The sequence below is a fragment of the Tetrao urogallus genome (assembly GCF_951394365.1).
Source record: "Tetrao urogallus genome assembly, chromosome: 2".
Classification (NCBI taxonomy): domain Eukaryota; kingdom Metazoa; phylum Chordata; class Aves; order Galliformes; family Phasianidae; genus Tetrao; species Tetrao urogallus.
Window position 1 is genome coordinate 56,591,328 of NC_136814.1, and position 26,493 is coordinate 56,617,820.

The 26,493-nt window shown below is 37.9% G+C and overlaps 1 protein-coding gene across 1 annotated transcript in view; it reads right to left on the reverse strand.

The window, feature by feature from the left end:
- Window positions 1–25,162, reverse strand: part of AKAP7 (A-kinase anchoring protein 7) — a gene marked incomplete at its 3' end in the record, with an annotated part of 72,834 nt that extends 47,672 nt beyond the window's left edge. Inside the window, exons 1-6 of the mRNA XM_079550291.1 lie at window positions 24,835–25,162; window positions 20,910–21,065; window positions 19,781–19,926; window positions 16,300–16,436; window positions 12,443–12,603; window positions 1,957–2,069 (exon numbers count right to left, since the gene is read on the reverse strand). Coding sequence (XP_079406417.1) covers window positions 1,957–2,069; window positions 12,443–12,603; window positions 16,300–16,436; window positions 19,781–19,926; window positions 20,910–21,065; window positions 24,835–25,033 — 912 coding nt within the window. The 5' untranslated portion in view covers window positions 25,034–25,162. The remainder of the gene's footprint in view (window positions 1–1,956; window positions 2,070–12,442; window positions 12,604–16,299; window positions 16,437–19,780; window positions 19,927–20,909; window positions 21,066–24,834) is intronic.
- Window positions 25,163–26,493: the final 1,331 nt, after the last annotated feature.

Consider the following 26,493-nt stretch of genomic DNA (forward strand, 5'->3'; position numbering starts at 1 on the left):
AAATGAACTCTCAAACTCTTCTACATTGTAAATACCCGTGACAACTTTGGAAAGTTCAAGTCTTCTCAGAAGATACATAGGTCACAAAATGTAAAAAGATATTTAAAATTATTTTTACAAAAGGAAATGTTGGTGGAATTTAGATGTCATTGTATGGAGAATGGTTTAAAGTACTGATTCAAATTAGAAATCTCACATTTTAAAAAATATTGATATATATTTGAAGCTGTAGCTATGAACTACAGTCAACTACTTTGTTCTGTTTACTCTTTTATATGCTTTCTCATGCTATCGTCATCCACTCTCCATTTCTTGTTTTTCATGCTGTTATATGATCTGAAAATGCAATCCAACATTATGTTAAGAAATACAACAAAATAGATAGAATTTCTGTGCTTCATGTTGTTATTTATTGTTGTCAGGAAATGCAACGAAACTATCTTACGAAATATATGGACACAATAAAACTAAAAATGATAGAGAAGACTGATGCTAATGCCAGACAGTGGATTGACTGACAAAAATTCCTGATAATTTACAGATTTTTAATACATAATATCTTTCTAAACAGTGCATCTTCAGAATACTATGTGTATTATCCAGTATTATGGAGGACTAAGGAAGATGATTTGAAATGACACCGACCCGGTTCTGTCAGTAGCTGTGAATATCAGAACACAGAAAATATGTATCCTGGCCAATACTTCATGCAAGGTAGATAAATGTTTAAAAAAAAAACAAAAAACAAAAACACAAAACCAACAAAAAAGCAGACTGGCAAAAAAGCACCTTGATTATCTGAGATGTTTTAACAAAACAGTTACATTGGTGAACAGCTGATATTCTGCAAAAGCTGTGCATTTTTAGAATGTTTTAAAAAGCAGCTGTTAATACAAGCAAAAGCGTCAGCCTACAATTTGATGAGCTATAACACACCACCTACAACCTGCAGACAAGTCCTTATTTTGCTTCAGAGCAATTATGCATTATGTCCCTGAAGCTACTTAATACATCTCAGAACTCATTCCATCTTCCAGCTGATTTCAGAATATTCCTTAATTAAGATCTTCACCTTTCAGATTTTATAGTTTTTTTCTAATGAATAAAGTACTTTAATGCTTGCTAAATCACCTGACAATAATTATACTGTGTACTTTAATCCTTATTTTTAGAAAATATTTCTTCTGAAAATTACTTTCCAAGCCAATGTTGAAAGGTTACATAAAGCATTGTATTGCAATACCAGCAAAGAAATTTTATGGAGATAGATCTTATGTTAATAATAAATTACTGTTAAGTTAGTGTGAAATAAAAAGCTAAATATCCTATTATTGCTTCTCTATATTTCTCATTATAGTTATTGTAGCTTACTTCTAAGTTTGTCTATTTTTTCTTGTAAAAAAAAGCTAATAAATGGGCAAGAAATAGATACCTGCAAGAGAATATAATGCTGCATTTTATCACTGCTGTGTAATTCAACAAAACATATTCAATCAAAAGAAATGCAAGCCTGCACATTATGCATAATCAACATACAAATTCCCCTGTTTATTTACTTATTTTCTCCCACAGAGTAACCAAACAATATCCACGCAAGCAGCATATAAATTCTGTGACAGCATTGCCAACTATGTGATCTACACCTTAGTACTAATTCTGTAATTTTGAACAAGTAATTCCACCTTTTTGCTTTGCATAGTTTCATTAAAGAAAACAGGCTATGATTTTACTGTAATGCAAATATCAAGAGTATTAACCTACAGTACAATATAAGACTACTTTTTACACAGTAGATGTACTAATTATTCCTTCCAACATATCAGTATTTTAAAATCTTACCTCTTCAGCTGGCTACAAAGATGTAAAACTATGATGCTATAGCATAAGCAACTCCTTCGTTCATCTACAAATTAAACTTTCTGGAATGCTGCTGAGCTACATGAAACCTGAGCTCACCTGCTTACGTAGCTGTGTTGATTTTGACAACTTCATAAAGGTCAGATGGGGCTTAAAAGCTCTTTCTTCTCCTGCCAAGATGCCCTTTTCTTGAAATATCTTCCTCATAGTCTCTAAGAGGGGAAGAAAATGTAGAGGAACTCAGAAATTAAACCACAGAATGCTTAAAAGTGTGTTTCCGACTGTAGTATGAGTCGCAAGCACGCCAGTATTTAAAAAAAATATATAATACCAAAAGGCAGAGAGGTTTCTACACAACTTCAAAGGTATTCACTGTTTCATGTGAAAATCTTCTTGCATTTGCAATTACTATGGGTCACAAATTTGGCATTAGTAAGATAATGGCAATTAAATAGCAATCAGTGCTGCCTTCTTTTGCCATCAGATTAAAACAGTCCAGGAGTTCTCACTGAAAAGTTTTGCAAACTCCAGGAAGACTATAAACAAATACCAAAATTTTCTGTCTTTAAAAATATTGTTCTGTGATAAGTCCTACTTTCTCTATTTGGGTAATATCCCTCTTAGACTAAAGGAATCCTGAAGTTGGAAGCTATAAAGTCTGTCACTGAATTTATGTGGCAGAGCTGGAAGACATGCTAAGTATACTGAAGTTAGATTCTTATTGTTCTACTTTTTTAGTCTTCACTGTTGCCTTTGAAGTTCTTTTCCTAATTTTGAAATACACATTTGTCTACCACAAAGGTCAAAGCAGCTCTACTACACAGACCTAGCTTGCCATATCACAGCTAATCTGCCCAATATAATGTTTTGTTTCTTGGAAATAAATTTCAGTGTAATTTTTGAACTAGGCTTTATTTTTAAACTGAAATACTATAAATGAAAAATATCTGTTGTAATTTTGAAAGTTCAGATGAATTAGATAAAACCTGTGGCAAACAGAATATTCCTATTACTGAAAAACAGAAAAACTGCTAACATTTTTTTTCTGTGCAAATACAACTTCAAATTTTTCACTAGCTGTAAATCTAGATGACACACGCTATCCTTGAGCTAAAATCGAAACAGGAAAAAAAAAATCCTATCAGATGAATTTAATCTGCTCTTACTATAATCATGTATCTGCAGTAACGTGAATTACTTCTGGTTGAAATGCTTAAGCTGTATCAGAAAGATCCAGTGCATTATTCTTCTCCTTGGAAGGAAATGCATTACACTGGCAAGTGAAAAGCAAGGCTAGATGAAAAAAGGGAAGGCCCAATAAACCAAAATTCAGGCATTTAAAGCTGGCTAGCGCGAGTCTGCCAGTTCACACATTCTTCTAGTACTTACTCTTACCTTTTTGATTGTTTGCTATAGTAAATATATGTGAGGTACTTTGGAATCACATACAAGAAGAGATTTTACAAGCTTGTGCATGACTTCACATCAGAGGAGTTCTAAAAAATACAGTTCTATATAAGATGTCTTAAAACTGGAAGGCTGACATATTTCACTTGAATGGAGAGAAAAGATTCTAGAGATCCCATGAAGTTTTTTGTTGTAGCTAGAATTGGGTCTCTGGTGGAAAACTGGACAGCTGGAGAGAAGATTTGGCTGTGCGAAAGTGTGAACTGTCAGTACTAAAGCCACTTTTTTTCCATAGCCAAGTAAATTCAGGCAGATCGACAAAACACAGGTAACAATTGGTATAAACAGTCACTTGCCCTGTGGTAGTCAGTAAAATTAGATTTGGTTTCACTCTATGGTTTTTGAGTCTCCATTCATTTACCATCTGAATTTATTTCTTGCAATTACTACTATACTACCCAGCCAATGAAGTAAAGCAAACATTTGTAATGACAACTTTTGTAATAACATTGAGAAAAGAGAGATGAGAAAGGCATCAAAATTTAATTTTAAAGTAAATGCCAGGGTTTCAAAATAAGCTACTAGAATTCTCTTTCTGGAGGATGTATTCATATTCTGCACGTAAATAGAGAAGGAGGTGGAGGTATGATGCAGCCCAAGAGATGAGGTACAAAAGTGATCTGGACTTCCTTCCCACAAGTGAAACAAACTCATTGTGTTATGTTGGACAATCACTATTCTTTTCTCATTTAATTCCTCTCGTTACATGAGAAGATTATATAAAAGTGCATGTATGTGTATATTTATGTATATAAGTAAATGTTACAGAATCATAGAATGGCTGAGGTTGGCAGGGACCTCTGGCCCAACTGATCTGACCCCTAAAGCAAGGCCACCCAGAGCAGGCTGCCCAGGTCCATGTCCAAGCAGCTTCTGAATACTGCCAAGGAGGAGGCTCCACAGCCTCTCTGGACATCCTGTGCCAGTGCTCAGTAGAGAAGTGTTTTCCCACATTTGGACCAAATCTCCCATGTTTCAGTTTGTTCCTATTTCCTTCCATCCCCTTCCTTCATTCTTCCCTCCCTCTCCATCCAAATATGTGCACAGGCATAACTTCCATACAGATCTACAAGTAAACTATAGATCTATGCATCTACGTATCTTAATCTACAATCTGTGAATAGTTTTGGATATGAGGCTATACACAAGATCAGCTTATAATACCTACCTGTATTATTTTGTGTCTGTGGGAAACAGTTCTACGTTTGCCCTGAATCCCTGCTAAGCTATTATGCAGCTGTGCACACAAGAATTCATGAACAACAGATTAACATATCAAAACAGATGCCTAAATAAATGTTTGCTGCTTATTCAAATTGAGATGCAGAGGTTCAAATTAACTCATTTAATAATGCTGGGCATGTATTTCTGTGCTTCCAATGGCCAGCTTATTTTCTGATGTTGGTAAGCTGAGTAAATGCTGAATAAAGCGTTAGATGAATTTAAAACTGAAATGGTTGGTAACAAACCCATTTTCTGCTTCCTTTATTTGGTCCTCTGAACAGCATCATCAGTGCATCATCAGCAGTTTTAAATTTGATCTATTTACATGTGTATGTGTGTGCCCATGTGTGTTCCCATGGTGATCGGACATAACCTCCTCACACAGCTTTGCTGTGGGATAGATCATTATATAAATATCACAGGCTCAAAAGATTGGCCACACTTACTGGCACTACAGATAACTTCAGTTGTATGGCTTTGTAGTACACTTTGACATTTTACAGGTTAAGGTGACTTACAAATGTCATTACCACAATGTTTCTTTCCTCAGAGATAATGAAAATAGAAAGAAATCTGAGGAGATGGAGGGGAAAGAAAGAAACAAAGCAAAATGTTATTCTGAGAGCACAGGAAGAGTAGAAGATAATGTAATGCTATTAATATCTATGCAGCCCTCTGAAGAAGAGATCACAAGGAGGGTTTTAAAAGAATGGGGATAGAAAGCATGGATTTTGTGGGCAGAAAAAAAGTTCCAGGCTTAAGGGATTTTATGAAAGGGGATTTGAAGAATGAACAAATATGTGAAGGTTAAACTTCATGATGAGGATTGCCTGATCTGAAAGCAAGCAGAGGCCAGTGACAAGAATGATAGACAGACAGTGCACACGGGTCTAAGCATCTACCATCTTTCCCTCATACATGACATTACTAGCTGGACTGAAAAACTAAGAGGATCTGTATTTTCCCTTATTAATTTCAGGGTGACCAGTTTTTGCAGCTTCAAAGAATACCCTCAAAAAGTTAAGGCTATATTTGCAAGCTCAGTGACTTCCTATAACAAACTTTTGGACAGCTTTCAGACCATCTTTCGTGCAGTTCGCTGTACTCTGCAATATCACTTTGCACATTATTTTTACAATGTCAAAATTACTGAATTTCATCTGTGCCTTTTATATTGGATGTAGCTAAATTCATTAGACAACTGTTTTCCCATAATTAGACCTGAAATACAATACATGAAACTTGTCCAGAACAGCTATAAACTTGAAAGGCTCAGAAATTCCACAGCTAGATCAATACAGAATGATTCACAGAAAAATTGTTGTATGTGAACTGTTGGGTCACAGCCTGAACCACTGATTGATTACCTGGGGAAAGGACCTGGTCAGCCCTAGGAGCACAGGTGAAGGTAATCCACCTGCGTGACTGGAAGGGGTGGCGCCTGGCTGCACCTCTCTTAGCCCTGATTTAGGGGCTGACTGCCTCTGGGGAAAGATTTCTTCTTGGAGATCCTTCTTTAATGAGGCTTTCTCTTGTGATCCTGGAATCTTGTGATATGGGTATGCAATCTTATTCTTTTTCCTTATTGTACCTTTCTAATGCTCTGGTTCTTTTACCATCATGCTTTTGATGTAATACTTTTCCCATTGGTTTGATCTGCCTAACTGCTACAATTGTATATTGAATAATAATCCATAATAGCCTTCTTCTTTTCCAATATTTCATTGAATGCATGAAGCTATTATGTTTGCAGATTTTCTTCCAGTTTATTAATTTCTGCTCGTTTTTAAACCATGGTCCCTACATTAGAAGACTTAGTAGAAGTGTTCCTGACTATTCTCTTAAAACTGAAGACACAGGGAAGCTAAGAATTGTTAAATTACACTTACAATTATAAATTTAACACACTAAGTAATGTACATTTTTCTTAAGTTCCTAGTTGTTATTTTAGGAGAATTGTAGTTGTATTTTTAGGAGAATATTTTGTTGGCTACCACTTAGCAAAGTTTTGGGTATTACAAATCAGGTCTTCATGTCATCCTTACTTTCACAGTAGTACTGAGTGTAACATGCTCAGCATTTCTCTACAGATAGGCAGGCAGCTTTGCACTGGACCAGCAGGCAAGACATAGTCTAGGCTATTTCCCAATAATTCTTTTATAGTTACTTAGGCTTTTCCACAGTGAGTTGCCACCACACCACTATCATGTATCAGTGAGCTATATAGTTATTACTGATGCATGTCTGAAATAATCATGGGTTGTTCTTTTTGTCTCCATCATTACACAGGTATATAAAAGAACAAATGTGTTCACTGGTTAAGATCAAGAGAGCACCTGGATCAAGCAATCCACACTTTGTACACAGATGCTAATATGTAAGATAAGCCTGACAAGACAACAATAATGTGAAGGCTCAACATGAATTCTTAATGGAACTTAGTTCCTATAGTGCTTTTAATTCATCCCAGTTCTTCCTAAATGTTTGTCACCATGACAAAAGAATCCCCCTTACATCTGCCCTCTCTGTACTCCCCTGAAAATGCCCTCATTATAGAGTCAAATCATATTTTTGCATTTCTCTCAGCAGACCAGACATTTTTTTCTATTCTGCCTCCTGCCATGCAGCTGGTCCTGAATTTTAAGACCCCATCTGAGTGTAAGTGCAGGGAACTGAAAGGTGAGAGGCACTGCAGTACAAAGCCAGGCCCCCATCCCAGTCCAGTGCTTCTCATATCCCCTTCAGCCTCTTTTGCTGGTCACAGCATTAAACATTCACTACTGAATAATAAGATCTTGAGCATGATACTTTGGTAGTGTTTAATAACTATTACCTACAGGAGTACCAACTCATAAAATTAACTGGTGCTAATCTTTAATGGTTATTGTTTATTTTCATTAAAATGTATGCCTCTTTTGTCAGCATTTGTCTACTCAAAGGGCCTAAAATGAAAACTGACATGTAGCAAAAGGCTTAATTAGGAAAGGCTGCATGCAGAAAACTACATCATATCAAAAGGCACGAACAATGCACAAGTCTACTACCAGGTAGGTGTCTTGGCTCTTGCAATGCGATCAGCAAAACCATTTTTTTTTCCTGATGAGTGTATTAATCACGTGATAGTCTGTATCAGCCAATACATACATACTTTATATTTTTTAAGAAAAAAAGAAAAATCCAACTGCCAGTTACTTTAAACTTTAGAGCATGCTTTTCTTTGTGCCGTGCATGAGCCAAGTTTCTACACAGGCCAACAACATTCGAGATCTATTCCTTTTTGTTTGTTTTTCTTGTTGTTTACCTCTTATGAGTTTGTGGAAAAACTATGATCGAAAGTACACGCAGTCGTAGGAACAGTAACTAATACAGGTACATGGACTGGAAGAAAAGCCTAACCTACCCCAGCAGTGTATCTTGAATAGGGTTCTTAGGGATTTGGACTAGCAGCTTTTTGTTCACTTTTTACAAATCAGTTATTTTAATGAAAAACTACAACAGTTTTGAGTTCATGATTTTTACATCATACAATGTGGTTTAAAAATAACTGACAAGAGACAAAATGTATTTATCTTAGCATCAGCCATCTGGAAGCTAAGTGAACTAAATTAACTGAATTAAAGTATTTCTTTAGGCTCTCTGAAGTCAGGGCAACATAAATCGCCCTAAGACAGATGACAAATATGTGGTTACATAATCTTTTAAAGAGGCTCCTGCTCTCTAGCCCCAGGTCAGCCACCACTCCTGTCATTTGTGCTGACAGTCATGTAGCATTTCAGCAAACTACACTGACAAATTGTAAAGGTTAAAATTACCTGGCAAAGGAAAAAAAGGTTAGTTTAATCACAGCCGAATTCACTCTGTGACTGCAGAATCCCACAGCACAGCAGGGAGCCATACTGCTTTGGCACAGTTGTAATGCTGTGTTATGCTTGAGTAAAGCTGCAATGCACTTAGAGAAACAGGCTGTGACTGCCTCTCCATTTCTCTCTCTAGTGGTGACTGTTATGAAAACTAGCATAGAGAAATTAGACTAAATGTCATTTTTAGGAAACTAAAGTCAGAGAAGTTAGGCATACTACTTGTTTTCCTCATCTAATTAATTAAAGAGTTTTAAAACATTTGATTAAACATTTTAACGTAATTAGAATAATTCAACATTTCTTTGAAAAACAAAGGATCGAAAGCAATAGAAACAGTCAACTGCCAAAACATCAGTAACTCTTGTTGATGGAATTCAGGCTCCCTCTGGTGACCAGAATGCAACTGGCACCATTCATCCCTGAACTTGAAACTACGAACCCTATGGTATTAAAAAACAAAACAAAACAAAAAAAACAAAACAAAAAACAAACAAACAAAAAAAAAACAAATCAACAACAAACAGGATTCACTCATTGTATCCGTTTCAAACAGCATTTTTAATATAATTGTAAAAATGAAATCTCTTATTTTTCAAATTCACTTACTACTTCAAATATTCCATGGCATAATGAAGTACAAAAAATGACAACTTCTTTAAAATCACTGTACTTACTTAGTTTTTCAGCCACAGTCTTCTAAGGCTTAGACAAAAATGGATTTCAGTACTTCTCATGCTCCTTAGTTAATACTTAAAAATAGTGTTATTTCTAGTAGATAATATATCCTAATCTCTGTTAATGGATTGCTAGGGAATAAATAGGAAATCACAACAGACAGAAGATATGACCTCTGCTTTTCCTGAACTTTTTTCTCTACCAAACTTCTGTTTACATTAGTGTTACTAGACATGGAACTTGCCATGACGGTTCTTCAGTATATACAGATGTTATCCGTATCAAACTTCCATGTTATTTATGGAACAGTATCTTACAGGAAGCTAATGTGAACTTAATGCATTTTCTATTGTGTTACTGATAATCCTCTTTCAACATCTTCAAGAATGCAAAATAACAGGTGAAAACACAGTTCACCTTAAGAGTGCGGCAGAAACCACATGCAACTTGGAAGGAACACAATAGTAACTCTGTAAGAAACTAAGCTTAGATCTTGCCAGAAACCAAACCAGCTACAGGAGTTTGCTCTTCCACAGACAACAGAATCATTAACATCCTTCAAACAACAATGGAAGTTTTTTCTTTCTGCAAGCTTCAGTTTTAAAACCAGTTCTAGGGAATCACAGAATGGCCTGGGTTGAAAAGGACCACAATAATTACTGAGTTTCAAGCTCCCTGCTATGTGCACGGTTGGCAACCACCAGACCAGGCTGCCCAGAGCTGCATCCAGCCTTGCCTTCAATGCCTCCAGGGATTGGGCAGCCACAATCTCCTTGGGCAACCCGTTCCAGTCTGTCACCAGCCTCTGTGTGAAAACTTCCTCCTTATATCTAACCTAAACCTCTCCTGTCCCTGTTTAAAACCATTCCCCCTTGTCTTATCACTATCCACCCTCATAAACAGCCGTTCTCCCTCTGTTTATATGTTCCCTTCAACTACTGGAAAGCTGCAATGAGGTCTCTCCAGTGCCTTCTCTTTTTCAAGTAAGGGAAAAGCAAGGACCCAAGTTATATTACAGACAAGCTATGTTTGGAGAGAATACAGCTTTCACAAATGGAAAAATACATTTTCAACAGTTGTCTTATGTCAAACATGTAGCTGCAGAAGAATATATGTGTACAGATCCTGATTCACAGAAGTCCAGGAAAGAGTTCCCAGTATCTTCTCTTGTAGCTGTCTTCCTAAATTGTATACTCAGGATACTATCCACAGAGCAGGCATACAAGGTATATTTTTGACATACAGCTTATTTTTGAATGTATATGAGAAACTTGTTACGGAAAAACTCAACAGTGTATTTCTGCTAATGTGCTTCTTTGTATTAGAAGGTATGTTTATTGTTTCAAGTACAGTCCAGAAACTATTACATGGTATCTGAGTGGAGAAGTGCACCAAAATCTACACCATACAGATGTAGATATATGATAGAAGTAGATAATGGTAGATAAAATGTGATCATTTTAATTCAACTTTTTTTTTCAACTTTAATTTTGTTGACAACCTGAGCATCAAAAGGCACTTTGAAAGCTTCACCATGCAACTTGATAGATGAAGCATCCAACACAACCAAAGTCATGAGGGGTACTATAATTGGTTCCAGAAGTTAATGTAAGCAAAATATTCATCTGTTCTTTTCAATGGATGCAATACCAGCTGAAGGTCAATAATTATGACTGGAATACAGTGACCATACTAGAGAGGGAAAGAACATATTCCAAAAATAGGGAATCTCAAATAAAAAAATCACAATCAAGAAAATGTAGGAAAACATTAAATTGGAAATTTGGAAAATATGTGAAAAACACTCAAATTTAATTCAAGAGATTACATTCTAAATATTCCAAACTCAAAATGTTCCAGGATGCACCAGAACACAGTTCTATGATGATAAGGGAACTATTTTATCATTTGCAAATAAAAGAATGTCAGTGAGCCACTGAACACAAGAAGAGCACGTTTCTGATGACTGGCATTTCAACTTTCTTATTTGTGGATGTGATAAAAAAACGTAAAAAATACTAAACATTTTAAGGCGTATCAGAAATTAATTAATGAGTTGCCAGAGAAAGTGCTGTATTAATAAAGACTTTCACTATTTTTTTTATCCATTCTGGACTGCACAAGAGATTTTGTGATAGCAGCAGTCTTTGCTGTTCTGCAAAAATGTCCCATATGGGTTGTTGCATCATTAGGAAAGTAGAGTGACCTCACATTCCTCAAAGCACAAAAGATAATTCCTTAATGCTGCAGAACTCTTTTTAAAATATTCTTTTCAGGGAATAGCTAGAATTGCTGGCATTGTTTTAAAGTGCTTTAAAGGACACTGATGATTAGTAATGTTTGCTGAGAATTTTTAATTACTGTCTGTAAACAGTATAGTAATAGTTTGAGTGTAGCCTTGTAGACAGAAAAAAATCTCCACTCTACCTTATTTTGTTTGCTGTTTCTTAGCTGACAGTTATATGACTTTTAATTTGTATATTCCTGCTGACTTGAAAACTCTATTTTTAGATACGTTTTGTGTGTCTGACAAGGACAGTGGCCTTAGTTTCACAGGTACATGTAGGTACACATGTGTAATAGTGTGCACCTGCAACATTTTTCAGTAATTTCATAATTGTTAAATGAAGGCAATAAACACTGAACAAGCCACAGACTGGTTCCACAAGCACTCAAAAAAAAAAAAAAAAAAAAAACCAAAAACTCAGGCTAAAGCTGTGTGGACATGGATTTGATTCCTTTGGTACATCAACCATGTTCTGATTTCCCTTTATCCTCTAGAGGTGGAGAGAAAGTCTCAAATTGATTTTATGTATATACTTCTATATAAATATGTGTAAATATGTATACAGTTCTGTGTGTGTATTTGCAGTTATACACAAGCACGTGATGAGGTTTAAGAGTTATACATACTGCACAGAAGAAACACAAAACTTAAAGACTCCCAGACCATAGAAGAGGAACAAATACCACCAACTCTCAGTACTCTGTTCAGCATGAACACTAAAGAGAACTGTGCAACTTTACAAGTCAGATAAAGTGCATATCAGCTGAGAAACAACACACAGTGTTTGAACCAAAACAAGGTAAAGTCTTTTTATCCATCTATAAACTTGTGCTGTGCTTTTTATATATGCTAAGTAAAAAGATCTCATAGAATGGCACTGTAATTAAAGTCCCTTTCAGGTATGCTGAGAAATCAATTGTGTAACAATAGCAGCTGTAAAAGGTAAATCAATGTTGACTAAATTAGTACCAGCTTACTCATATTTGTGCTCCGCTATGATCTAGGTAAGGCTTACTTCATAAGGTTGCTAGAAAGTCTTTAAAGCACTTAACATTATATTCTGAAGTTGTACCTGCTATTTCCGAAAGTACAGCTGTATGATCATTTTCTGCCAGCTGCACAAACCCAACTTCATTTTTGAAATGATCAATTCCTTGAAAAGACAAATCCACGGTTTTTCCTTTTAGGAGATCTTCTACAAAATCCTTGCTGTCAGAAAGAGCACCAACTGCTCTGTCAAGGGAAAGATAATATGTATGTCACAGTCACATATTTTAATATTGTTTATATATTATTAATCTCTCTATACAAAAATCTCAAAATTTTTAGTATTAATTTACTATTTACTCAAGTATTTCTGCACTACTTACTATCAGTGCAGTCAGTATTCTCACTATTTTGTAATGGCAAACTGGTTCACACATCCTGCTGTAAAACTAGAAACAGTAAGGCAGACAGCCACAGGTGTAATTCCTGAACAGAGTTCATCTGAATGACCAGATATTAAGATGACAGTGTCTCTATTACTCTGTGCATCACATTTAAGATGCTTATTGAGAAGGTTTTTGTTTTCTATTCTTAAAGTAATTTACTTTTGTTCATGCCCTGCTATCTGAGTGGGATGCTCTAAGATTCTGATTCCTTCAAACTTGCCATAGAATGTTACTTAAAAGTATAAACAGATGTTAGTGACATTTAATATGTAATATAATGATAAAATTATATGGAAATTACTATTAAGCTCATTAAAGCTGACAGGAAAATAAGTATCACCAAAACCAATGCTTACTTTAAAAGACAGAAGTAGCATGCACAAATAATCCACATGTAATTTAACAGCAGCAACACTCATAACCTAATCATTTTAATTAGCCCTATTAGGTACTTGTATGAGAACATGAAATATTTGTTTTGAATCGCTTTTGTTTTGAAATGATTCACAATCAAGAAGAACCCTATATTCTTAATGCCTTCCAAAGATCTCTCATGTGCTTTTTAGTTCTAGAATTGGAAGTTTTCACGAAACCAGTGTTGGCTTTATAAACGCTAGATGGCAGTAACAGGATAAAAACTCTCATGACTTTATTTCACTCTTTTTACAGCAGCTGCATGAAAGGCATCAGCATGATTTCCAACATGTCTGTATTTCTTATGCCTGTACATACATATACAAGCATCTCTACACACTTTTCCAGTGTGCTTAATAAGATGGAGTATTGAGAACCATGCAGTTAATTGAAACCAAGGCCAGGTTAAGTAAGTTACTTGATTTCAATCAAGGATTTTTTTGTCATGTTATAGGGAGTGCTTGCTTTCTTAATGTTATTTTAAATCTCACGTTCTTGGTTTTATACAGTCTTAAATGTGAAGTGTACTTATGGAGGCCAGATTGCAGCCTATCTGCTAGAAAGCTCCTATGCAAATTGCAGGTCTGGATTCCCGTACAAAGAGAAGCTTAAAATACAGATCTCCCATTTCCATGTCATGCTCAATTGAATATTATGTTTAGAACAGTCTTATCACGTTTGGACTTCAAATAGCATTCAATGCATTTCATTTCTAGATACAGAAATATATATATAGACAGAGGCAATACATGATAGTGTAGATATCTGAATAACTTAATGGATCCAAACTTATGAATCTGTGAACTCTCAGCTGCCCAAATCACTAGTTGCAGTTTGAGTTGTTACTGTCACTCAACATTACACACAGGTTCTTTTGCCAGTCTAGATCTGGATTTCTTTCCATTAACGTGGTATCAAAAATTGGTGATGAAAGGAAAATGCAACTTTTCTGTCTTCAAGTCCTCACAGATTGTTAAAAAGAAAACATCAGTTACAAGAAAAAATAAGAATACCACACAATAGAAAATGCAACCTAGAATACCTTGAGGACAGCTGAGCTAGATAGCTGCAGGAAGCACCTGGACAGGAAAGGGGAGAATCACTGGGGAAGCTGCTGACTAGAGGACAGATCCTGTGTTCCTGGACTGTGGAGTTCTGCTGGGAGAGGCAGAAAAGAACTCCATAAGCAAGTGCCAGCTGCCCAGCAAGAGCTGAGAAGAGCTCAAGGTGTGGCTAAGGATACTGAATTTGGCAATATTTGTTCTGACATGCAGTTTAGAACTGTAAAAAATTATTAATGGCAAGGTATATTTGCCTTTGAGATAACCCCTCACAATTCTTTTTTAAAAAGTTCACACTTAAATGCCTTCAATAATAACCTTGTTCTCACTGTTTTCACCAATTCTCAGGTGCCACCACAGTTTCCTCATCAACCAGAGCAGGTGTGTCTCCTCCAGGAGACAAAAGGAACATGGCGGAGAGTGCAGCAGATCTGGGATACCTTGCTTTCCTTTCTGCTCCTGGTTAGCTACCTCTCTCTTTTCAGAGTGTTGAAGGAGGAAGGCTAGAAACTCATAACTTCAAAAGGAGAGGTAAGAACATAGAGGCCTAAGGATTTAGTATTACAGCACTCAAGAAAACAAGGGTGAAAAACAAGCAGGGCAACTGATTTAGACACACTGGTATCTCATTATTTGTAAGCATTATGTGTTTTCAGCCAAAATACCTTCTGCTACTTGATGTTACTTTCTACCTTGAATTCTTTCTTATGAGCCATCTGTACTTTAAAAGCAAAACCTTTTGAGGATAAAAGTGATTTACCACACACAATTAATAGACACATTGTTTAGTAATTGTATTACCATACCTCAAGCAATATCTCACTGCACTTGTTAGTTACTGATTTAGATAATTCAGTGTATGGACTGCATGGCTTTTAAGACCATTAAGATATACAAATGATGGAAGTCTCCTGGAAGACCTCCTATTGGGGAGATAGAACAACTGGGGCTTTTTTTTTTTTTTAAACAGAATTACAAGAATATAATGAATTTTGATTCATGAGCAATTCACAACATTGATATGTAAACACTGAAGGATTCCCAGATGTTTGCATAATACCACCAGGCTATTTATCAGCATTTTAATTAATATTAGTTATCAGCCATTTCATTTTTGCAATTATGGTGTGCATATATAGAGACAGCATATATATATAAGCTACTAGACACCACATCTATGTAGAAACTGCCAAGAAAGTCCATGCAAAGCAGGACTGTGAAACTCATTTCAAGTCACAATTGCAGCTAGACATGCAAATTACTATTCTAAACATTTGTAAATTACAGCTGTACTGACTTGAGTTTTATATTAAGAACTTCACACTAACCACTGAACTTGTACCTTGAAGTAGGCTTGCCTGAGCGCTATACGACATGTGATAAAGAGCAAATGCCACCAAACCAAACAATTCCACTTTTATACAGCAAAGTCACATGTAACACTTACATGCATACGTCTCTGTATTATGCACACGCTTTTCTACAACTTTTATGCCTTCTATATGATCAAACATTCAGCTACTTCCCTGAAGCAATATAAGGCAATATAAACACCTCTCTTTCAGTGTAAGTATATTCTGGAGGCATTTAAAGGCATAAAAAACTAATTGCATGAGACAGTACCTTGCAGCTAAGGCTTATTTCATTGTAGTTTTTCATTGACTATTACTAACTTGGCCTGTAACATTTCCTGAGCTATGAAAATCTGAAAGCTCCTCTGTTAATCTGTTCAATATCCCCTACAACCAAAACACAGTTTTCAAATAACTCCTTTAAAAAACATGAGATTTTTGCATATAAGTTCAGCATATGCTGTGAAAAATGCAAAGAAAACGTGCACTTTGGGCAAAGCTCATGACATACCATGGTATGCAAACAGCTAATATTAAGATTAGCAATTTAAAAGCAACATGAATTAAATATTCAGTAACTCCAGTAATTTAGGGCTTACAAAAAGCATCAGTTATTCTTTCTATCTTTTTGCAAACTTCACCAATAGAACTTCTTTTCCAAATACCTACATGCTAATTTCTTCTTTGCTGGATAAATGCATCACTAACATTGTGACGTGCAATGAACCACAGTGAACCATTGCTTTGGAAAGCCTATCATCCTTCTGTATTATTGCATCTTGGAGAGCCCGAATGTTGTCAGCAATCTGGGAAGACAGAGACATAGAAACAACAGTTAGCCATTACGCTTACTGCATCCAATAATGCAGCTGAACAAGAAAGCACACAAACTCAAGTCAAATGTTTATGTAGAAATCATTCTTGCAGAAGGAACTTTTATCCTGCAACAAAGCTGTGCTAGCTGATCTGAGTAAACTCAAAGCGAATACAAATGCAGTGATAACAAAGAAGTAGACACTCCTCATCACATCAGAACAGAACCTGATTTCCCTAAGATTCCTAGAACAGCTTGAGATCATGCAGATTGTTGTACACTGACAGGGGCACAGATCAGAGACTTCTTTAGTGAATTTCTCTACCGTGTGTTGAGTGTGTATGTGCTATGTACAGACAAGCATCTGAAAAGTGGAAGAGGTCAGGCCTATTTTAAACAGAGAATATTCTGATATGTATATCTGTGTGTGTGGAGATACCAGACTTACAATTCTAATCTTCATGTCCAAAAGAAAGTACAATGTACATATTTTCTTCAAACATTTCAATGAATTTCTGTAACATTTTGACAGATCTAACACCATCAGTCTTCTTTAAAAGTATCTGATTTGCATTTTTCTCCAGTGAAAAATATATGCTTTATAAATTGTATCCAAACTGTTTACTGTGCTTGCAATTAAGATAGCTGTTGTATTGCAGTAATTTAAAAAAAACATGCGGGAAGGCTTGAGTCTATGAGTAAATCAAATCCAATAACCTTGACTGACTGGCAAAATGAGCTACTTCTTTAAACCACAGTAAGCAAAGACAAATCAGCTTTGGTGTACATAGTGTAAAAGAAGCATGTAGAAACTGTCAATCTGTTTTTTATTTGAAACTCCCTGGTGAATGCTTAACAAATATACTGTATATATTGACTTTTATAATGAGCAGAAGTAGCTAAGAGGCTTAAAATAGCTGTATGTAGTTATAATGAGCATACATGTTTCCTGAAAAAGCAAAATGTAATGGGGGCAAGCAGTACTTTTGTGACCCACATTGTTAAGATAGGTTTTGCCATGCAGTAGTTTAACCTCATACATTTAGTAGCTCCTTTTTTTATTTATGTATTTAGAACATAAGACACCATATACATTAAAAAAAAAAAAAAATTGTAACTGAATGGTATCAACTCTAGGGAAAATGGTAAGGACAAAGGAAAGTAAAAACCATTTGCCAGTATCAACCATTTGTTGATACTGAATCAACAAAAATCCAGAAGTGTTTTCAGTAGTGTAGCACACTTGAATAAAATCACGCCAACACTCTCGTTATATATCATGTTGAAATAAAACCATTTCCTTCATGTGTCAGAACTTATCCTGGCTATATGACACATTTATTGTAGTTTCAGATGCAGGAGAAATTTAAGCCATACCCTAGTGCTGAAGAAGATCAGCATTATTCAGCATTCATATCAGAAGGCAACACCTCACTCTGCCTCACCCATACTGTTTTCTGAGTAGTGCATCCCAGTCCTTTCCTGCTTATGTCCTGAATTCTCCCTGCACTACCACCTGTTCCCCCTTTAGCTATCATATCACATTGACAATTTCACATAGCTTGAGATTTCCCAACTTAAAGAGATGTCTGTCCCAACTGTTCCCCTCTCGAATTATTTTTTAAAATTCCTTCTGACTAAGAAGTCAAATATTGATTTCAGTGTAACCTCTCCCATTACTTAGAATACATTACTCTAAAGAGCAATAATGTAACAGTTTTGTTTACTGAACACCACTGGGAAGTAGCTTTAAAAATTTAACAGCTTTTTGCAATTACAATCAAGACCGAAAGACCCTTGGGGATTAATCTAGCCAGTGCTAACACATCAGGTGAAAGATAACTTTTATCAGGTACAATAATCATCTATTTAACCATTTTTTGCACAGTTAAAAATACGAATTGAATCTAAAGCCAAAATGAGTGGAACACCGCATTTTACTTCATTAAAATGAAAGCAACTGAGAGGAACAGTTCATTGAGTGTTTCAGAAACATCCCTTGCTACAAAACGGTTCTTTGTGTAAAGCTCAAAATACTATATAAAATATGAAGAAAGAGCAATTATGCCTAAAACACTGGAATAAAATTAAATTCTCACAAAAGGAAGACCTCTAATTGCTAACTGAAATACTACTAGTAATTACCAGATCCCTGCCGGCTATCAAGAAACCAGATGTCTGAAGTCTGAATTTTGGCTACTGTTGCCTAAACAAATTCCAACATGTATTTTCTACTTTGATAACAACTCTATATCTGAGGCAAGTGTTAACAAAACTTTCTAGTAGAGTCTTGGAATTCCTAAATGCTCTGAGATTTAATACATTTGTCCCATTACCTCCGTAAATGAAAGAAGATCAAATACACAGCATATTAAGAAAGAAGCATATTTAGTTAAGATTTTTCTGCTCCATCAGCAATTCAATGTAACAACTGTGAGCAGTAATTCTCAATTATCAGATTATGTAACTCCTACATTAATTGTTGTTGTTAAATTATGGAAGAGACAGGAAGAAAAGATATTTCGGAGCAGGATGGCATAAAAGATCAGCAACGCTTGTGTCAGGCTATCCTAAAACTATCCTGAAAAGGGAGGGCTTCTGCCATCTCTTCTTCACATAACATATTCTGAGGAATCAAAGACTGCACTTTCCAAAACTAGCTTATATTGTTTTCATTGCAGATTCTCTCCATTTTTGACTTTCACTGAAAACAGACAGTACAGATGCAGAATGAGTTAAAATTCACCTGAGAGCTCTGTTACTGTTAAGTTAAACATGTGCTAATTGCAGGAGAATAAGTTTTGAAAACTTTGCTGCACTTCTTGAACCCATTTCAACAGCATCTCACTAAAGCAGTAGCTTGTTTGAATTTTAAACAAGGTGATCAGCTTTATGGGAAACTTTAAAAACTTCAAAACGCAAGATTAAAACAGCAACAGATCCAAATTTAAAATCCTGTGTATATGGAGAGCTAGAAATACTGCAGTGATTTTCCTATTAAACGGAATGTCTTTCTTCCTTATTCCATGTAAATGACAAAATAAACAACACTGAAACAGTGCAGAGGGAGAAATTAAGGCAATTTCAATCAAAATAATATGAATTTTGTAAGAGAGCATAAAAAGATAACCTTTCTCTGGTCTTTCCCAGATGAGTAATTTTATTCACAAAGATGTTAGTTAAAAACATTAACTGATAGAATAGGCTGCTAATGTTCTTCTAAAAATACCTGAAAAAAATGAGCTTGCTCAAGCTCAAACACTGCTCTTCTTACAAACACATGCAGCTGCTGAAATAATTCTAATTATACCAAATTACTGTAATAAAGAATATCACCTCTGGATTAGTAATTGGAAGAGAAATGAAATAATTTGGCTGGTACTGTTTTTTCTTTTTCTTCTTTCTCTCACTGCCTTCTGGAACTTCCTTCCCAGTAGTCCTCTTTCTTTTCTTTTCCATGTTTATTTCAGAGGTTGTATGCACTGCAAAGAAAAAAAAAAAAAGAAAAAAAGAAAAAAAAAAAAGAAAATACTTTCAGCATATAGACGAATCAGAACAAAGATACAGTTAATATCATACCCAGTAATCCTTAATATCACTTCAGTCAGCTGATAAGACCACATCTTCCCAGGCATCTGATCTGCCCATGCACTGAACTGTCTGACTGGGATCCTACTCTAGCCTCCATGAACACAGCCATGCAAGTGGAGTACCATGCTTGAACTAACAGTACATCCAGGCAAGGTTTATAAGCTGTTAACATACATACATGGCTTCCAAACTACAGCTGTGTTTCATTTAGCCAAGTTGCTGCAGTGCACTAGGCCAGTAACTTGAGCATGGACGTGAGTTCAGAGCAATTCCCCACATACTGCATTTTACAATATAAAACAAGATACGCAGGATTATTAAAGGAGAAGGTTGTGGTAGACTAGGAGTGGCCAATCCACAGTTCATGGACCAAACCCAGAGAGAAGAAAATTTAAGTCTAGTCTATCATCTTTTCCCTTCTCAAAGCCCCCTTCCGACATTTAAGAAAAAAAAAAAAGCGCATATCCTCAGTTCTTGTGTGTACCACAAATTACTCTTCTCCCAGCTTATTTTGTTTGCAGCCCCTCTCCACTGTTCAATAACAATTGCACTTCTAGCCGCATGCTGGGAATACACATCTGGGAAACAGCTCATAACAGCCATCACTTCAGCAGCTCATATATAGTAATGTGAATAAACATACATGAGACATCATTATGCTGTGGCTCATTGCTTCAATGAATCACAAAACAAATTTTTAACATGCTCAAATATCTGCAGGACTGAGGACTAATAAACCTCTGGACTTGGTTCCATTTGCAGGGAGACTGTACTCCACGTGCCCAGCCTACCTGTGCATTCCAACAGACAGGATCAGGAACTGTATGCAGAATATGTCTATCCTTTTACACTATTTCCATTTAAATACACTTACTAGCAAGTTCATCTTCAATATCTGTGTTGGCAAATGGCATTTCTGCCATCAAAGAATCTACTGAATCAGCAGGAGGACATGGCTTTTTTCCCTCTTGTGTCCTTTTTTTATTTCCTTTAACAATTTTCTTCTTTTGTTGCATATTATCCAGCCCATCTGTAATATATTTAAATAACACACTGGGGATGAGTTTTCAGTATAAATACCTACATGACATTATAGATAAGCAATATACAAAGCATAAATTTATCTACTTCTCAACAAATAAATAATGATATAAATCTTTTTTAAGAATGCTACTCTTCTTCCTTGACAACAGATCAGTAAAAGTACTTCAATGCTTTATGTGAAATAGCATAAAAAAGAGAGTCCAGCCTTCTACATTTAATAACTTATGGTTTTGATCCGTTCTAAGTAAATGCATTAGAAGCAAAAAGGAGAGTTATGAGCAAGTATAAAACAATACAAGTCTTCATATATCATGTATAGCTCACTCTGGAGAACAATAACAGCATGTGAAATTCAGTGCAGACAAACACTAGAAAATTATTTGCAGTGTAAACAAACACGCTGAAAATGTGGCATGAAGGAGCAGAAAGGGAATCCTACAAATTCACATAAAACAAAGAGATCTCACTTACTACATCATGCAGGAGCGAGATGATTATTCTAGTCCTGTATCTCCCACACAGTGTAATATGTGTATTAAACTACACCTTAAGAAATGAAAAATCAGTATCTCCTCTAGCAACAGAGAATGTAGACACAACTAGACATCCAGTAATATTCTCCTGGGACAGCTCCACAATGGGATTACTGTAGTGGAAGAAGCCTTCTGTTAGAATTGCAGTTTATCCCAGGACAGCTCATTATGACAGACAACACACTTTGAAAGCTTCTCTTGTGACCATGCAGATAGTCCAAATTTGGCCCAAGGGGAAAAACTGGCAGCAAAAGTGCATATCATGCTACTGTGGCATGCAAAGCTATGCTACATGTGTAAAATCAACAGTATAGAGCCAGTCTGGGCCATTGGGATGATAAGCAAAAGAAGAATCTGCCTACATGCTAACTCTAGCCTAAGGTAGGGAGGTGTAAATCACTATGTGGTTGTGGTCTGACACCTACGTTTATGCCAGAGACTAATAAAAAGAAGCAAACTGTTTGGAGTGGCCTCCATAGTCAATAAAGAACTGGGTATGACAAAGAAATGTTAAAGCAACAATACATTTATTACCTAACATTTAGAGTTAAGCTTACGTGCTAGTGATCCACCAGCATACAGAACATAATATTTTCATCTTTTAGAAAGGTCACAAAAGGAAGAAACGAAAACCCATGAAACTGACAAACAAGGACAGCTGGGGTAGGAAAGCTGTCAACAAGATTCAGAAATGCAAAACTATTAAGAGCAAAATTTGGTACGGTAGCATCAGCTGTGGAACAAGGATTCACCTAAATCTGAGGTGTGTGTATTGCAGATTATGCCTTCCTTCTGCCCTGCAGACACAAAGCACAGCATGTGCTGAATAGCGGCAGGTGGGCAGGGGCACAGCCCGTTAGTGACATCCCTTCCCAAACAACACAGGCACTGCTTCTCAACTCTACATATCGAGATTCCGATCAAAAACTCTATCCCACCTTTTCCTGAATTAAACATTAAGGAAATCACCAACAAAATCCAAGATTTGTATCCTAGACACTAAAGCAACATGAAAACAGGACTTTCCAAGTTCTTGGCAAAATGTTGATAATCTGAGACCTGTGTAACTGGAAGAGTTTCCACAGCAACTCCTTGGCCACTAGACTACTGAAGGATAAACTTTATTCTTAACTGCATTAATTTCATATATGAAAAGGGATCTATGCTATTCCTGTATTTGTCTTTCAGCGGTTACTGAGCTACCCGTCATTAAGCAGTCACTGCTGTTCATGAAGATGAGCCACCTGTTCCAGCAGAAAAAAGAAGAAAACAAAACAAAACAAGCTACGTGTCATAGAGAACACAAAAATAAGGAAAAACACTTTCATTGTACTGCTTTCTCAGGCCTCCTCTCTTCACACTTAGTTGCAAGAGAAACAGTTTTTGATTATTTTACACCTGCACATCAAAAAACACCAAAGACTAGGACTGTGGCTGCTGTTCCCATGAATAGTAACAAATAATGATTGGGGTTGGAACTGGATAAGCTTTAAAACCCCATCCAACCTGGGCTGAATCTATTGCTGCTGTGGAAATGGCTCTCTAGGCTTTCTGAGCTCGTACTACTGGCACAAGCTTCACAGGCCCAGAGAATTGTAGAATCAGAAAGGTTGGAAATGACCACTAAGATCATCTAGTCTAACCCATAACCACCATGCCCACTAACCAAGTCTGAAAGTACTGTATTTATACATTTCTTGAACACCACCAGGAACAGTAACTGCACCACCTCGCTAGGCAGCCTGTTTCAGCACCTGACCACTCTTAAGAAATATTTCCTAATCTTCAGCCTGAACCTCCCATGCTGCAACTTGAGGCCATTCTCTCTAGTTCAATTTCTAGTTTCACAGGAGAAGAGGCCAACCCTCACCTCACTACAACCTTCCTTCAAATAGTTGTAGAGAGCAACAAGGTCTATACAGGATGATCCAAGGGCTGGAGCACCTATTCAATGAAGATAATCTGAAGGAACTGAGCTTGTTCAGCCTGGAAAAGAGAAGGCTGCGCGGGAAACCTGATCATGGCCTTCCAGTATTTAAAGGGAGTTTATAAACATGAGGGAAATAAACTTTTTAAAAGAGTAGATAGGGATAGGATAGATAGATAGATAGATAGATAGATAGATAGATAGATAGGACAATGGGGAATGGTCTTAAGCCAAAGGAGGAGAGATTTAGACTAGACTTTGGGGGAAGTTTCTCATAGAGAGAGTGGTGAGGCGCTGGAACGCACTGCCTAGAGAGGTTCTGGATGCCTCATCCCTGGAGGTGTTTAAGACCAGGCTGGATAGGGCCTTTGGCAACTTGATCTAGTACTTCATCTAGAGGTTGGCAATTCTGCATATAACAGAAGGGTTGGAACTTGATGCTTGAGGTCCCTTCCAATCCAAGCCATTATATGATTCTAAGGTCTTCCCTGAGCCTCCTTTTCACCAGACTAATCAATTCTAGTTCTCTCAGCCACTCCCCATAACTCTTGTGTTCCAGACCCCTCATCTTGACCCTCTCTGGACATGCTCCCAGGACCTTGATAACTTTTTTATAGTGAGGGGCCCAAAACTGAACACCACTCAAGGTGCAGCCTCACCAGCGCTGAGTACAGGAGATGATCACCTCCCTGTTCCTGCTGGCTGCGCTATTTCTGGTACAAGCCAGGATGCCATAGGCCTTCTTGGCCACCTGGGCACACTGCTGGCTCATATTCAGCATCGACCAACACCCATTTCTTCCACAGAGTCTTTCTCTGCCCCAAGACTATAGTGTTGCACGGGGTTGCTCCACCCGAAGTGTGGGAAACAGCACTTGGTCTTCCTGAACTTCATCCCAGTGGCCCCAGCCCAGTGATCCAGCCTGTCCACACCCCTCTGTATGGCCTTCCTACCCCCAGATAGGTTGACACTTCCTTCCAACTTGGTGACACCTGCAAACTTACTGAGGGTGCATTCAATTCCCTCGTTCAGATCGTCAATAAATATATTATTAAACAGGGTCAGCCCCGAACTGACCCAGCTAAAGAAATCTCCTTTAAATAATAAGCCAGAAAGGGATCGGTGTAACACTCCGCACAGCCACACAGCGCAAGCCCGATTATGCTGACGCGGAGCGCTCACGGAACCGCTCATCAGCGCCCCGTGACCGCAGCTGCCGCGCGCCCTCCCGCCCCCGCGGCGCGCTTGCTCGGCCCCGCCCGCAGCCCGGCCCCCCCAGGCCCCGGTCCCCTCACCGTGCTTTGGGGTCGAGCCGGCTGCGATGGCGGGCTCTTCGCCGGTCCCCGCTTCTGCTGCTGCCGCCGGCCGCAGCGCCATGGGACCCACGCGCGGGGCGAGGAAGAGGCGCGGGGAGAGAAGGGGGCACGGGACGAGGAGAGCCGCAGGCCACGCCGAGCAGAGCGAGGGGAGCAGCCTGCGCAGCGCACGCTGCATCTCCGAGTGGGACGAGCGAGGATGCCCGCCGGGACACCGCGGCCTGGACGCAGGCGCCGCGTCGTTCGGCCCGACGAGAGAGGGGGCACGGGGCCGCAGGCGCGGGACTACAGCTCCCAAGGCGCACCGCGCGGCCGTCCCAGGGCATGGCGGGAGGTGGGCGGCGCTGGTGGTGCTCCGAACCATCGTCCGTGTGGTGGGCCTGCATAGTGCGGAGCGATAATTTTCTGTCTTTTAGCTGTAGTGTTGCTGTAAGCAGCTGTTCGTTTTTTATGAGGCAGCAGAGCACTCTTACTGGGGGCAATAACGCCCCAGCTGCGGCGGCACTGCCTCCCGTTGGGAATCTGCCTCTGGGACATCGGGTGGGAGGCTGCTCCTAGGAGGCGAGGAGTGAAATGCTCTGTTTTCCTGCTTGAATAAAGACTTTGCGCCCCTTTGAAACAAAACTCTGGCGCTGTATTTTGTGGATGATGCCAAACCAAATCCTGCTTTATGTTTTTGCAGATACGTCTGTGCGTAAGGACAGGATCTGGAGGGGCTGACTGTGTATATGTAAATACAGGTTCTTACTTTCACTTTTGGAGGGAGTGTGAGTGGAGGAGAGGGAAAACAAAGATGGCCATAGCAAGAAGTAGCACAGAAAGATGTGGGTAGGAGATTGGAAGCTGAGAGACTAGTGAAAGTTGTGTGGATTTCTGTACTTGACCTGTCTGTACCTTTTCTTCGTGGCAGATAAAATCTGCTTAAAAATGCTTCACAACTATTTTGACCCATTTCACTCTGTGTTTGCCCTTAATGCCTTTCACACAGTATTTTCATTGGGTCTGCATAGTCTTATGGAAACTACAGACTAGATGTCATAGAATCATAGAATCACAAGGTTGGAAAGGACCTGCAAGATCATCTAGTCCAGCCATCCTCCCACTACCATTGCTACCACAAGCACTAAACCATATCTTGTAGTTCCTCATCTTGAACATGCCAGGGACAGTGACTCCACCACCTCCCTGGGCAGGCCATTCCAGTGCCTGGCCACTCTGAGACAAATAGTTTTTCCTCATGTCTAACCTAAACCTCCTCTGGCAAAACTTGTGGCCATTTCATGTGACACAGAAATCCAAGTCCTGAAGAATCTGGGGGAAGTCTGAGCATAAGGCTGCAGGCAGTGTTTTTTGCTGTGTGTTTCATCTGAATATCAGCTGTCATAAGAAGTCTCAATACATACATGGTCACCTCTTTCTGGCCTGTTTAGCATTGATGAGTGAAATACTTAAAAAATTATTTCTGTTCAATAGCCACCAGCCTGGAGATATGGAGATGTATTCTTCAGGTTCATGGTGTGCCTGAGTGTGCAGGTTGCAGGGAAGTGAAAAAAATGCATTTGTTAGGGGTTGTGAGATTAGCTGATATCATAAATCATCCCCTACAAGTGTTTTGAAGGAAGATGTTCAAGAGAGGAC